The 15,607-nt window shown below is 41.9% G+C and overlaps 1 protein-coding gene across 2 annotated transcripts in view; it reads left to right on the top strand.

Moving 5' to 3' along the window:
• SRFBP1 (serum response factor binding protein 1) overlaps window positions 1-15,607 on the top strand; it is a 125,088-nt gene that overhangs the window by 109,181 nt on the left and 300 nt on the right. The window contains exons 5-8 of one of the 2 annotated variants that reach the window (XM_040415941.1): window positions 4,056-4,137; window positions 9,870-9,986; window positions 12,213-12,981; window positions 15,278-15,315. In XM_040415941.1, the coding sequence (XP_040271875.1) occupies window positions 4,056-4,137; window positions 9,870-9,986; window positions 12,213-12,981; window positions 15,278-15,315 (1,006 nt within the window). The remainder of the gene's footprint in view (window positions 1-4,055; window positions 4,138-9,869; window positions 9,987-12,212; window positions 12,982-15,277; window positions 15,316-15,607) is intronic. The other variant, XM_040415942.1, reaches the window with a different exon arrangement.

Genomic DNA, 15,607 nt, shown 5'->3' on the forward strand with positions numbered 1-15,607 from the left:
CTGGCCAATCAAGCACAGTAATCCCATGGTCATTGAACCAGGTTTTGGTACTTTTGGCAGTGTGGGCAGGTGCCAAGTCCTGCTGGAAAATGAAGTCACCATCTCCATAAAGCTCGTCTGCGGAAGGAAGCATGAAGTGCTCCAAAATCTCTTGGTAGACGGCTGCGTTGACTCTGGACTTAATGAAGCACAGTGGACCAACACCAGCAGATGACATGGCTCCCCAAATCAACACAGACTGTGGAAACTTCACACTGGACTTCAAGCATCTTGCATTGTGTGCATCTCCATTCTTCCTCCAGACTCTGGGTCCTTGGTTTCCAAATGAGAGATGCAAAAGTTGCTCTCATCAAAAAAGAGAACTTTGGACCACTGAGCAACAGACCAGTTCTTTTTTTCTTTAGCCCAGGTAAGACGCTTCTGACGTTGTTTGTTGTTCAGGAGAGGCTTGACCAGAGGAGTACGATATTTGAAGCCCATGTCCAGGATCCATCTGTGTGTGGTGGCTTTTGATGCACTAACTCCAGGCTCAGTCCACTCCTTGTGAAAGTCCCCAACACTTTTCAATGGCCTTTTCCTAACAATCCTCTCCAGGCTGCGGTCATCCTGGCTGCTTGTGCACCTTTTTCTTCCACACTTGTCCCTTCTACATAACTTTCTATTAATGTGCTTTTATACAGCACTTTGGAAGCATCCAACTTATTTTGCAATTACCTTTTGAGGCTTTCCCTCCTTTATAGAGGGTGTCAATGATTGTTTTCTGCACAACTGTCAGGTCAGCAGTCTTTCCCATGATTGTCATTCCTACTGAACCAGACTGAGAGACAATTTAAAGGCTCAGGAACCCTTTGCAGGTGTTATGGATTAATTAGCCAACTAGAGTGTGACACTTTGAGCCTAGAATATTGAACCTTTTCACAATATTCAAATTTTCTGGGATTGTGACTTTGGGGGTTTACATAAACTGTAAGCCATAATCATCCAAATTATAACAAATAAAGGCTTGAAATATTTCGCTTTGCATGTAATAAGTCTATCTCATATATTAGTTAGACCTTTATAAGTTGCATTACTGAAATAAATGAACTTTTGCACAATATTCTAATTTTCCAATTTCACCTGTATGAATATGTATCACAGATATTTCGTCGGTGTTCCATTACTGTTCCATTCATTGGAAAGGTACAGTATTTAGTTTCTGGAATGTATTTGTGTGTAAAGGTGTAGCACAGAATGCCGTTCTCTTGCAGCAGTCAGAAGACATTGCCTCATGTTTATTTACAGGATATGTGGCGTTAGGGCCGGAGAGGCCGAACCCGCACTGTGCCGTTAAAGACTAGATTGTGTGTACACCCGCCAAGCATAAGGGGCCATTGTCTGTAGAAAACAGTATTTTCCAAGTCATAATAAATAGAAAAACTATTTACTGAATGTGAACGAAGGCATTTCTTGGGAGTGGATCTAATGATGTAATGACAGAGGCAATCAGTGAATGAGTGTGATCCTGCCCAGGTCATTTCAGACTTAACATTTTGTAATTTTACCGTTTCAATCTTAAAACATATATAAAACTGAAAGGTTTCCCCCTAAAATATACATTTCAATGTGTAGCTATTTTTACTTTGCCAGATCCGTAAGTTCATAATTTTACAGTAGGAATTATGCATCACACAGCAAATCCCATGGTTGTCTTGCCCAAGACCAAAGGAACTTTGCCGGACAGCAATCTCTGACTGAATGGATCCCAGGTATATCATGTGATATAGTGTCCAGCAATGGATGACCCAATAATGGGGAGTTTTTTCCATTTTGGATTCAATGTGACTATGACAGAAAAAACATTGTGGCATTACTCATATATGGAGTTTTTCTCCAACAATGATGTCCTTAACTTTTTACATAACTTTACATAAATCATTAGTAACATAAGTAAAAATTCTTTCCTGACTCCAAATCTGTTAATCAGAATAACTCCCTGGATCAACGACCCATCTCTAGTAATCTACTAACTGTAACCTGAAATATTACACTCCAGAAGAACATCCAGACCCCTCTTGATCTCTTTTAGTGAGTTCACCATTACCACCTCCTCAGAGAGAGAGAGTTCCATAGTCTCACTGCTTTTACAGTAAAGAATCCTCTTCTATATTGATGGAGAAACCTTCTTTCACTAGACACAGAGGATGTCCCCTCGTCACAGTCTTGGGGATAAATAGATGATGAGAGAGATCTCTGTACTGACCCCTGATATATTTATACAGTTAGTTAATAGATCTCCCCTTAGTCGTCTTTTTTTCTAAACTAAATAACCCTAATTTTGATAATCTTTCTGGTTATTGAAGTCCACCCAACTTTAGTTGCTCTCCTTTGAACCTGCTCAAGTTTTATGTATGTCTTGTTCACAGGGGCCTAAGATTGCACACAACACATAATGTGCGGTCTGAGCAGTGATTTGTAAAGTGGCAGGACTATGTTCTCGTCATGTGCATTTATGCCTCTTTTGATGCAACCCATAATCTTATTGGCCTCGGCCGCAGCTGCCTGACACTGGTTTCTACAGTTTCATACCCTGGACGCGTGCACCACGACTCTGCCAGAGGAGTGCCGACTGCTTTCCCCTTTTTGGTTTCTACAGTTGAGGTTACTGTCAACTAAAAGTCCCTTTCTATGCCAGTATTTTCCCATTTAGTGTGTACTGGTAACATGCTGTTTCCTTTCCTGTGTGTTAAACCTCATTTGCCCCTTCTTTGCCCAAGTCTCCAATCTATCCACATCCATTTGTAGCAGTAATTGACCCTCTTTTCTGTTAATTACTTTACAGAGTTTAGTATCTTCAGAAAACATTTATATTTTACTGTGCAATCCCTGTACAAGATTATTTACAAATATAATAAAGATAATAGGGCTCAATACTGATCCCGTGGTACCCCACTAGAAAAGACAAATTTAATAAACTTTGTAATATATCTTATCAGAGAAAAATGCCTGGTTCTCCAGTTATCAGCTACCTTCCTTCCCCCCTTAACTATTGTTCTCTCTGAAATCTGTGATAAATCTGCCTTGTGAGACAAGGACAGGCTGCCTGCTCACAGAAGCATCAAATTGCATCATTACATAGAATTCTATGGAGAAAGGAGGGGCGGGGAGTGGTAAGCAGCACAGTGACCGTAGAGCTTAGAGAAGCAGGCATGACTCGGCAGCTATTAGTAAGGGTATATCTTACCCAAAATACTTTATGCAGATCCCTACTGCATAAAACAGTCAGGTTCTGTCTGACACCTAGCGAGTATTGTGCTTGGGTTCCGTTAATTTGGGTAGGAACTGTGCACAATACTCGTTTGCCATTTTCAGGTCAGACAGGAGACTATGCCCTGACAACCCTTCAAGTTAAACTGTCAGGTGGTTTAAGATGCGCCTTCTTCAGTGCATTACTGGAGAGTAGGCAGGTCCAGACTAAGAAGGAATTGCAAAGCTTTTAGATAGTGTAATTTGTTCAGACAGAACATGTTTCAATTCTACAGACTGCTACAGTTGTGAGCAAAGCAGTGATTGCATTTGCACAGTTATAATTAATCACTGGCTGAAAAATATCTTACACTTTGCCCCTCTGTCATGTAATATACAACCATTTAATTTTTATAGTGATTTTAGCTGATTTATAAGATACGCAAGTTTGGTGCCTCCTTTGCAAGTTCCATCAGATTTGACAGTAAGACTAGAGCAGTAGGCAGCACAATTCTTTCCATCAAAGCAACAGAAACCACAACTGAACTCAATGGCGTCTGATGGGATTTGTTGTGCAGTGGAAGATAGCTTGCATATGTGAACAGAGCCTGATGTATATATGTATAACATTGGGTAGATCTGATCTAACTTCATCATCTTCTGGTCAGTTATGGAAACTAGTCCATCAATTGGCTTTTTATTGCAGGTTTTTGGCCTAGTATTAAGTTGTTGTCTGGATGTTAATGTACTCTACATTATTGTTGCTTTTAATTCTATTAATTTTCCACTTTTATTATACATTTATCACATTTCACATTTTTCATTAATAGGCAAACAGCACTGCGGAAACTCGAGCAGTCGCCAGACTAGCCACACACCCCTTGCTCAAAAGAAAGATATCTGCTATTAATGGTAAGATGGCAAATCTGTAATTCTTACTTCAACGCATTGTTCGCCTTCATAATATCCTAATATAGTGTGATCACTGTATTCTGAGTCTCATAAAGGTAAATGCTTTGGTATAGGGTGTGCACATATCATTTGGGGACCAGAGTTCCTTTCTGAGTATTAGGAGTTATAGAAATACACTTAAAAGGGAATTCCAGCTAAAGAAATAGTTTGCAGCAGGGTCATAGGGCTTTAAAAACACAAGAGGTACTCCCCTCCACCGATCCCCCCCATCGCTGCTGTTCCAATCCTGCTTGGGTCTCTGCTGCTCTGATCCTGCTTAAAAAAATTTTTTAATGCTCCTGGTTTATCAGGTATGTTTTTTGACAATCCAGCAGTTTTCATTTATTTTATTTTTTTATGTATTTTTTTATTTGACTGGATTGGTGCTTTCCAGACCAATGAGTGTTGCATTATAATTGCTACTTCTGTTTGGGAACAGACTGAAACTACTGGTAACCTCACACCTACCTGCCCTGACATTGACAGATTAATCTAACACATTTTGCAGCCCGTGGCCATAAACTACAGAATCAACAACAATGTGGAGGGAAATTTGGAGAGTTTTTCGCCTTTCTGCACAGCACGCAAACAGTAGCAATTCTAGAATTGTTGCTTTAGCAGTTTTATGATGTTTCTGTAAAGACATTTCAAACTGGAATTGCTTCTTAGTAAGATAATGAATGTCAGGGGCAGTGAGAAGAGAAGTCATTTGTATATACGGTATTTGCTTTATCATCTCTTCGGTGTGATGCAATAAATGAAGGGAAGTTTGGCCCTTTCTCTTACTGCTCCACATGTCAGTAGGAACTTGCCTGAGCACAACTGTTAAAGGGAACCTGTCACCGGGTTTTTGGGTATAGAGCTGAGGACATGGGTTGCTAGATGGCCGCTAGCACATCCGCAATACCCAGTCCCCATAGCTCTGTGTGCTTTTATTGTGTAAAAAAAACTATTTGATACATACGTGAGATGATTCAGGGACAGGACTCATCTCAGGTTAATTTGCATATGTATCAAATAGTTTTTTTCACACAATAAAAGCACACATTGCGGATGTGCTAGCGGCCATCTAGCAACCCATGTCCTCAGCTTTATACACAAAATCCCGTTGACAGGTTCCCTTTAAACAAATAATCATAACTGTCTGCTCTGGCACATCCAGGGCCATTTTCCCCTCTTCCCCTTTTAGTATCATCTTCATATTTTTCTTTCCATTCGTTGTTTTGTTTTCTTTTAGTCCCTGTCGGTCATAACCTCTGCACAGTTTTCCAGTCACGTACTGCTCGCTCCATTTCAGACTTTTTTTTATTATATGAGTGGTTATATCTGATTCTTTTTCGATTCTTCCATTTTATCTTCTAGTTACCTACAGTCAGGTCCATAAATATTGGGACATCGACACAATTCTAACATTTTTGGCCCTATAAACCACCACAATGGATTTGAAATAAAACGAACAAGATGTGCTTTAACTGCAGACTGTCAGCTTTAATTTGAGGGTATTTACATCCAAATCAGGTGAACGGTGTAGGAATTACTACAGTTTGCATATGTGCCTCCCACTTGTTAAGGGACCAAAAGTAATGGGACAGTATAATAATCATAAATCAAACTTTCACTTTTTAATACTTGGTTGCAAATCCTTTGCAGTCAATTATAGCCTGAACGCATAGACATCACCAGATGCTGGTTTTCATCCTTGGTGAAGCTCTGCCAGGCCTCTACTGCAAGTGTCTTCAGTTCCTGCTTGTTCTTAGGGCATTTTCCCTTCAGTTTTGTCTTCAGCAAGTGAAATGCATGCTCAATCGGATTCAGGTCAGGTGATTGACTTGGCCATTGCATAACATTCCACTTCTTTCCCTTAAAAAACTCTTTGGTTGCTTTTGCAGTATGCTTTGGGTCATTGTCCATCTACACTGTGAAGCGCCATCCAATGAGTTCTGAAGCATTTGGCTGAATAGGAGCAGATAATATTGCCTAAAACACTTCAGAATTCATCCTGCTGCTTTTGTCAGCAGTCACATCATCAATAAATACAAGAGAACCAGTTCCATTGGCAGCCATACATGCCCACGCTATGAGACTACCACCACCATGCTTCACTGATGAGGTGGTATGCTTAGGATCATGGGCAGTTCCTTTGCTTCTCCATACTCTTCCCATCACTCTGGTACAAGTTGATCTTGGTCTCATCTGTCCTCTGTCCATAGGATGTTGTTCCAGAACTGTGAAGGCTTTTTTAGATGTCGTTTGGCAAACTCTAATCTGGCCTTCCTGTTTTTGAGGCTCACCAATGGTTTACATCTTGTGGTGAACCCTCTGTATTCACTCTGAAGTCTTCTCTTGATTGTTGACTTTGACACACATACACATACACATACCTCCTGGAGAGTGTTCTTGATCTGGCCAACTGCTGTGAAGGGTGTTTTCTTCACCAGGGAAAGAATTCTTCGGTCATCCACCACAGTTGTTTTACGTGGTCTTCCGGGTCTTTTGGTGTTGCTGAGCTCACCGATGCGTTCCTTCTTTTTAAAAATGTTCCAAACAGTTGTTTTGGCCAGGACTAATGTTTTTGCTATCTCTCTGATGTGTTTGATTTGTTTTTTCAGCCTAATGATGGCTTGCTTCACTGATGGTGACAGCTCTTTGGATCTCATCTTGAGAGTTGACAGCAACAGATTCCAAATGTAAATAGCACACTTTAAATGAACTCTGGACCTTTTATCTGCTCATTGTAATTGGGATAATGAGGAAATAACACACACCTGGCCATGGAACAGCTGAGAAGCCATATGTCCCATTACTTTTGGCTCCTTAACAAGTGGGAGGCACGTATGAAAACTGTTGTAATTCCTACACCGTTCACCTGATTTGGATGTAAATACCCTCAAATTAAAGCTGACTGTCTGCAGTTAAAGCACATCTTGTTCGTTTCATTTCAAATCCATTGTGGTGGTGTATAGAGCCAAAAATGTTAGAATTGTGTTGATGTCCCAATATTTATGGACCTGACTGTATGTAAATTCTGCCTCTTGTCAGACCTGTTTTGCTATACAGATCCTACTTTATTCTCTGGGAATAGTGTTTATATTTATCAAGCAATATACTACAGTAAAAAATTAATAGTGAGCATTGCTTGCTTAGCTACAGTATTTCCTTAAAGGGGTTGTGTCACCTCCTCCTTTTAGGCGCTGCCTCTGGTCGCTAGGCTGAACTTTCTTTTCTGGGGGGGGCAGTGCCTGTTAGTATGACTGAAGGCACAGGCAAGCGCGCTGGGATGATCTAATCCTGCCCATTGCATGTGCGTGCTTGCTCCCAAGGCTGCTAGTGAATCAAATTCATCAGCAGTGTTGGCAGAGCGACATTGACAAGTTGTATTTGTATTTTGAGCAAGCCATGGACCTGTTATACTTCTGTCCCTGCACTGTGAATGTTCACACCGGTCTTCCAAACGCTGGGAACTTTCTCCCGGCAATCTATCCCTAGGAGTTGTAGATGTGTAGAACGGCTACTGCGTATGCCCTAGAGCTGTTCTTCGCAATCTAGCTGTGCAGATAGGAAGTGGCTGGGACAGGAGCTGCTCTGCATTCACCCCTATCCATGCTCCTGTAATCCCAGCCACAAGAGAGGACCACACTTCTTCTTTTACTGAGGAAGCTCAGCCACCCCTAGAAACTAGCATTGTATAATGAGAGACAATATTGATTGAAACAAGAAGAGGAGGTAATATGGACAATGAATATGCATTAGTATGTACATGATAAATATCATTTTCTCAAGTGAGACAACCCCTTTAAAGGGCATTTCTGCTTTGGGGACAGTCCCTACTTGTTTGAAGGGTCTTTTGACAATACGCTGATCACATATTCCTCCTCATGCATGAGGCTTAAGGGTACTTTCACACTAGCGTTTTTCTTTTCCTGCACTGAGTTCTGTCATAGGGGCTTAATACCGGAAAAGAACTGATCAGTTTTATCCCCATGCATTCTGAATAGAGAGCAATCCGTTCAGGATGTCATCAGTTTAGTCACTGAACGGCGTTTTAGACAGAGAAAATAGCGCAGCATGCTGCGGTATTATCTCTGTCCAAAATTCAGGATCAGATCCGGCATTAATTTACATTGAAATGTATTAGATCCGGCATTAAAAAGAACGCAATGCCGGATCCGGTAAAGATGTGAAAAAAAATATAGAGAGAGAGACTGATCCGTTCTTGCAATGCATTTGTAAGATGGATCCGCATCCGGATCAGTCTACAAATGCTGTCCATGCCGGATCACTCTGCCGCAAGTGTGAAAGTAGCCTAAGCGGGCTTCCACACCACCATATGTATTTTGTGGTCTGCAAAATACTGATAACGTTTTCTTTGTGGATCCATTGAAATTTATGGGTTTGTGTTTCGCATTTGTGACCAAGAATAGGACATCTGTGTCCTTTCCACATCTGTATGTCCATTCCTCAAAAGATAGAACATGTCCTATACTTTGCTACAAAATGTGGTCTATTGGTCCGAAAAAGAAATAGATGCAACACTAATGCTATCCTTATTTTGCAGATCTGCGTTTTGTGGACTGAAAAACACATAAAATCGTTTGACCGCCGTGTCTATTTTGCGGACTGCAAACATGGATCCACAAAACGCGGCCAGCCACAGTCCCGTTGCAGACCCATTGACTTCCATGGGTCATGATCTGCAAGATACAGCCAAAGATGGAACATATCGTATCTTTGGCCACATCTTGCCGGTGCCCATGTTTTGTGGATCCATTGTTTTGTGGTCCACAAAAAGGACAAAGCCATCACACGATCATGTGGATGCAAAACACGGATACCGACCTGCATTTTCCCACAGGTCTTGCACTATGTAACAAATACTTATTCTTGTTTGCCCAATTGAAATGAATGGGTCCATATCCGATCCGCAAAAAATGCAAATCACATGCAAACCAAAAATATGGTCCTGTGAATGGACCAGCAGGGTTGACTCCCTGGTACAAAGTCCGCTGTAAAAGAGGAAGGTATCAAGCACTTTGGGAATAAAATCAAATAACTTCATTTTGGACACACTCAAAAAATTAAAATCTGAGTTGCCTTCATGTTTCAAGCGTGCAAATCTACATTTTGTATCCACAGCATGTCAATTTATTCTGCAGATATCCGCCATGGGTTTAACCCTTTGCAATGTATAGGATTCAGTCTAGGGCAAATCTGCAGCAGAAATTCCATTGCAGAAAATGCACTTCATGTGACCATACTTTTAAATGCAGTTGTGCGAAGTTTTCAAGATATCCCGTATGCCAGTTCCCAGTATTAGTTCTCAATCCTTGGCACAACCCCTTTTAATGTGCATTTATACAAAACTTGTGGGAGTTTTCCTTTAATGTGTAGCCTCCCTTAAAGGGGTTTTCTGGGATTTTAATATTGATGACCTATTCTAGGGGGTAGGTCATCAATATCAGATCGGCCGGGGTCCGACGCCCGGCACCCCGCCGGGTCAGCTGGCCTGAGGATAGGTCATCAATATTAAAATCCTGGAAAACCCCTTTAAATGATTCAGTATCAAACAGAGCCGTTAATTTGCACATTTACTGTGGCGCTTTCATTACCTAATCATAAGTGAACTATGCACTAGTTACCTACACTGACGCTAATCATGGTCCGTTAAAATATTTTTTTTTGTTTGTTTTTTTTAGATGCTATTAAGGAATTTAAAGAGGCCAGAATGAACCAATCTGAACAAGAATCGGAATCAGAACAGCCCAAACCTGCTAAAGGTGTAAAAAAAGAAGCTGAGAACAAGCCTAAGCAAGGCAAGGCAAAATAGCAGAGGAAAAACATTGAAAGAAAACTGGAGAACAATGTTGTAGATGTCTGTGTGCTTTCTGCTTCCGTTTGTCCATTCCGCAATAGACAGACCATGTCCTATACTTTGCCCAAAAAAATACAGACATTACACGCACATTATCCATATTTTGCGGATCTCAGTTTTGCAGACCACTAAATAAATACGGTCAGGTGAATTCAAGGCCGAGTTCACACGATTCTGGGCTGGCTGTGTACATTTTGCAGAGTGCAAACCGCTGATCCGTAAAACACAGGCACTGGCCATTTGCACCCGCTTCTTGCTGCGGACCTATTGACTTCAAAGGGTCTGCGATCTGCAAGATGCGACCAAAGTTGGGACATGTACTATGTATTGAGATGCAGAGCCATGCCTTAAGGGGGTGTTTACATGGGCATATCTGTTTTGCGGTGCACAAATTCGAGATCTGCAAAACACGGATACCAACTGTGCGCATCCTGGATTTTCCCCTTCGTCAGGTCCCGCACTATGTAACAAATGCCTATTCGTGTCAGCAAAACGGTTCTGTGTTGCATTTTATTTTAAAGAATGGGTCCGCATCCGATCCGCAAAGAATGCGGATCCGATGCGGACCGGAAAAATACAGTAGTGAGAAGAAGTGAGAAAAAATCTAATAACTTTATTTGTGACATACAGAAATTTTTTTTGCGATAGGATGTGGACCCATTCATTTGTATGGTTCCGCAAAAAATGTGCTTGTCCGCATCAGTATGTCCGTTCGGTAGCCCCGCAAAAAAAATTGATCATGTCCTATTCTTCTCCGTTTTAGGCATTATTACAATGGATCCGCCAAAAAACGGATGGCCTACGGATGTCATCCAGTTTTTTTTTTTTTGCGGACCGCAAAACACATACGGTCGTGTGCATGTAGGCTTAGTCATAACATCTACATTTTAAATCCACAACATATCATTTTATGCTACGGATATCCACCACGGATTTCACCCTTTGCAATGTATAGGGTTAAATATGGCAAAACCACAGTAAAAATGCTGTAAAATCTGCAGCAGAAAATCCGCTTCACATGACCATTCCCATAAAGGGGTTTTGTGAAGTTTTCAAGTTATCCTCTATCCAAAGGATAGGGGATAATTGATTGATCCACATTATTGGTGGTCAAACCCCCATCGATCAGTTAATTATTCCCCATCCTTGGCACAACCCCTTTAATGTGCATTTATACAAAACTTGTAGGAGTTTTCCTTTAATGCAGGGGTGTGGAACCTTTTTGCTACAGGGGGCCATTTGAATATAATTTGCAGGCCATACAAGATCCTCAACTTAAAAATTTGACTGCTATATTTGGTCACACCAAAGGGTTCACATACTTTTTCTTGCAACTGTATCTGACTTGAGGGTAAGTTGCGCTTTAATGAAAAAAAATCCATAGTGCTGTATTATATATAGTACAGGCACCATTTTGACCAAATATAGCAGTCAAATTTTTAAGAATATTATATATTAAGTTCTTTATTTATTTTTATTTGGCATTAATGGCAGCCATGCTCATCCAAGAGGGGTCCAGAGAGATGTTCACCCAGCTTCCACTCTCCCTTTTTTTTTAGCTTCAGATCTCCCCCCCCCCCCACCTCCATCAGCCACCTATCAGACCCCCCAGCCTGCATCAGCCTCAGATCTCACTCCCATTAGACCCTCCCTAGCCTCGGATCAGACCACCAAAGTGTCCATCAGCCTCAGACTAGACCCCCTAGTCTCAGATCAGACCCTCCCAGCCTCCATTAGCCACAGATCAGCCTCCCATCAGACCCCCAGCCTCAGATCAGACCCTCTCCAGCCTCCATTAGCCTCAGTTCAACCCCCATCAGACCTCCCCAGCCTGAACTTCATATTGGACTCTCAATCAGACCTGTACGTCCTGACACTGTACACTGTACAGCGCTGTTCTCACCTTCCTGTGCCTCCCGCATGCTAATGACCTCTTCCATAATTGAAGCATTTGCACTATGTGCGCTGGCAGGTAGCTGGGGCCACATGAAATGATCCCGTGGGCCAGCGGTTCCCCACCCCTGCTTCAATGTGTAGCCTTCCTTAAATGATTCAGTATCACACAGGAGATTTACTTATATACTGTACATTTACATTACATAAGCATAGGTGAACTGTAAACTAGTTACCTAAGCATAATTCTAATCATGATTCCTTAAAATCTCAGTTTTTGTAGATGCAATTATGGCATTTAAAGAGGCCAGAATGAACCAATCTGAACAAGAAACTGAACCAGAACAGCCCGCTTTACCCCCCAAACCTGCTAAAAGTGTAAAAAAAGAAGCCAAGAACAAGCCAAAACAAGGCAACGCAAAACCGCAAAGGAAAACTATTGAAAGAAAACTGGAGAATATTGTGGACAGCCCCGTGCTAGAAGCAGTAGATAAAGAGACCCATCTTACAGCTAGTGACCACAGTAATGAAGAGCCCATTTCTCCACCTACACCACAAGCTTTACAAGCCATTCCAAAAGTTCCGGCTGTAAAGAACTTGCAAAGTAGTTCAGATAAAGAAACAGGGCAAAATCCCGAAGCAACCCAAAAACTCGAAAAGAAAATTGAACAAAGTATCCCTGACCAAAAAGTGGCATCTACAAATGAATCTGATTCTAGTGATCTTGAAGATTCAGATGAAGAAGATAAGGAATACTTTGACGACAGTACAGAAGAAAGGTTTTTAAAGCAGACACCTGGTTTTGAGGACAGTGATGGTGACAGCGAAGATGATTTTTTCATTGGTAAAGTAAGACAAACCAAAAAGAAAAAATCAAGCAAAAATACTGACTTGGTCAAGAAAGACAAAGTCCCTGCTGGTTTTGTTTTTGTTGGTGGGAGTGGCACAGATGAGAAGAAAGCGAACACAGGCCCGAAGAATGCCAAACTGGAATCTGTCTTTTACACAACATTAACAAAACATAAATCATCGTATATGAAAAGGTAAGACACAGCATTAAGGTTTCTGTTTAGACCGGAAAAATGCATGTGGACGGTAGGAGGCAATGCCATATGATAGTGTTTTATTGGCCACAAATGGCCATTTGTCACATAAGCGTCACATTATGGCTAAGTAAATACCTGAGAAATATTCATCTTATTAGTCATAATCAAATTATCGTCAGTGGGCATGCTTAATGACCAAGAAATCGCAAACTATCAGCAGATATCTCTTTCTCTCCATCTTTGTATCCCCTCTGTCTGTATCTCTGTGTATCATCTCTCTCTCTCTCTCTCTCTCTCTCTCTCTTTGTATCGTCTTTCTCTCTGTATCATCTGTTCGTATCATCTCCGTCTCTCCGTCAGCCCTCCGTATCTGCGTATCACTGCTCGCTCTCTCTCTCTCTCTCTGCTTGCTCTCTCTGTATCACTGCTCTCTCTCTCTTTCTGTATCACTGCTCTCTCTCTCTGTATCACTGCTCTCTCTGTATCACTGCTCTCTCTCTCTGTATCACTGCTCTCTCTCTCTGTATCATCTCTCTCTCTCACTCTCTGTATCACTGCTCGCGCTCTCTCTGTATCACTGCTCTCTCTGTGTATCACTGCTCTCTCTTTGTATCACTGCTCTCTTTCTCTCTCTGTATCACTGCTCTCTCTTTCTCTCTCTGTATCACTGCTCTCTTTCTCTCTCTGTATCACTGCTCTCTTTCTCTCTCTTTCTCTCTCTGTATCACTGCTCTCTCTTTCTCTCTCTGTATCACTGCTCTCTCTTTCTCTCTCTCTGTATCACTGCTCTCTCTTTCTCTCTCTCTGTATCACTGCTCTCTCTTTCTCTCTCTCTCTGTATCACTGCTCTCTCTTTCTCTCTCTCTCTGTATCACTGCTCTCTCTTTCTCTCTCTCTCTGTATCACTGCTCTCTCTTTCTCTCTCTCTCTCTCTCTCTCTCTGTATCACTGCTCTCTCTTTCTCTCTCTCTCTCTGTATCACTGCTCTCTCTTTCTCTCTCTCTCTCTCTGTATCACTGCTCTCTCTTTCTCTCTCTGTATCACTGCTCTCTCTTTCTCTCTCTCTCTCTCTGTATCACTGCTCTCTCTTTCTCTCTCTCTCTCTCTCTCTCTCTCTGTATCACTGCTCTCTTTCTCTCTCTCTCTCTCTCTGTATCACTGCTCTCTTTCTCTCTCTCTCTCTCTCTCTCTCTCTCTGTATCACTGCTCTCTTTCTCTCTCTCTGTATCACTGCTCTCTCTTTCTCTCTCTCTGTATCACTGCTCTCTTTCTTGCTCTCTTTCTCTCTCTCTGTATCACTGCTCTCTCTTTCTCTCTGTATCACTGCTCTCTCTTTCTCTCTCTCTCTCTCTCTCTCTCTATCACTGCTCTCTCTTTCTCTCTCTCTCTCTCCTTATCACTGCTCTCTCTTTCTCTCTCTCTCTCTCTGTATCACTGCTCTCTCTTTCTCTCTCTCTCTCTCTCTGTATCACTGCTCTCTCTTTCTCTCTCTCTCTCTCTCTGTATCACTGCTCTCTTTCTCTCTCTCTCTCTCTCTCTCTCTCTCTCTGTATCACTGCTCTCTCTTTCTCTCTCTCTCTCTCTCTGTATCACTGCTCTCTCTTTCTCTCTCTCTCTCTCTCTCTCTGTATCACTGCTCTCTCTTTCTCTCTCTCTCTCTGTATCACTGCTCTCTCTTTCTCTCTCTCTCTCTCTCTCTCTCTGTATCACTGCTCTCTCTTTCTCTCTCTCTCTCTCTCTCTCTCTCTGTATCACTGCTCTCTCTTTCTCTCTCTCTCTCTCTCTCTCTGTATCACTGCTCTCTCTTTCTCTCTCTCTCTGTATCACTGCTCTCTTTCTTTCTCTCTCTCTCTCTCTCTCTCTCTCTCTGTATCACTGCTCTCTCTTTCTCTCTCTCTCTCTCTCTCTCTCTCTGTATCACTGCTCTCTCTTTCTCTCTCTCTCTGTATCACTGCTCTCTTTCTTTCTCTCTCTCTCTCTCTCTCTCTGTATCACTGCTCTCTCTTTCTCTCTCTCTCTCTCTCTCTCTCTCTCTGTATCACTGCTCTCTCTTTCTCTCTCTCTCTCTCTCTCTCTCTCTGTATCACTGCTCTCTCTCTCTCTCTCTCTGTATCACTGCTCTCTCTTTCTCTCTCTCTCTCTCTCTCTCTGTATCACTGCTCTCTCTCTCTCTCTCTCTCTCTCTCTCTCTCTCTCTCTCTCTCTCTCTCTCTGTATCACTGCTCTCTCTCTCATAATGTCATAAATGTGCTATCTTTAATGACCGCTACTAACCTGCAGTTTTGTTTTTCAGAGAATCTCAATTGCCGCCTGCCAGGAATAAGAAGCCAGGTACGTGAAGTATAAGTAAAGTAGTGCTCAGGATGACCATCTAGTGTCTTATAGTGTAAATGCAAGTAGATGTGGAATCATAAATCACAGCTGATCATAAATATGCAGGATTCAGCCTCTCTGCTTTCTTCTGGTCACCTCCAGCTAACGGTGTCTGGCAATGGCATATTCCGCTCTTCCCATTAAAAGCCTATGCTTGCTCAGCTGATTTGAGCATGTATGTTTGAGGATGTCTGAAGGAATAGCTATCGGTCAAATGACAGCTGTTGTAGCAGATACTCTGTTATCTCAG

This window comes from Bufo bufo, chromosome 2, assembly GCF_905171765.1.
Source record: "Bufo bufo chromosome 2, aBufBuf1.1, whole genome shotgun sequence".
Classification (NCBI taxonomy): Eukaryota; Metazoa; Chordata; class Amphibia; order Anura; family Bufonidae; genus Bufo; species Bufo bufo.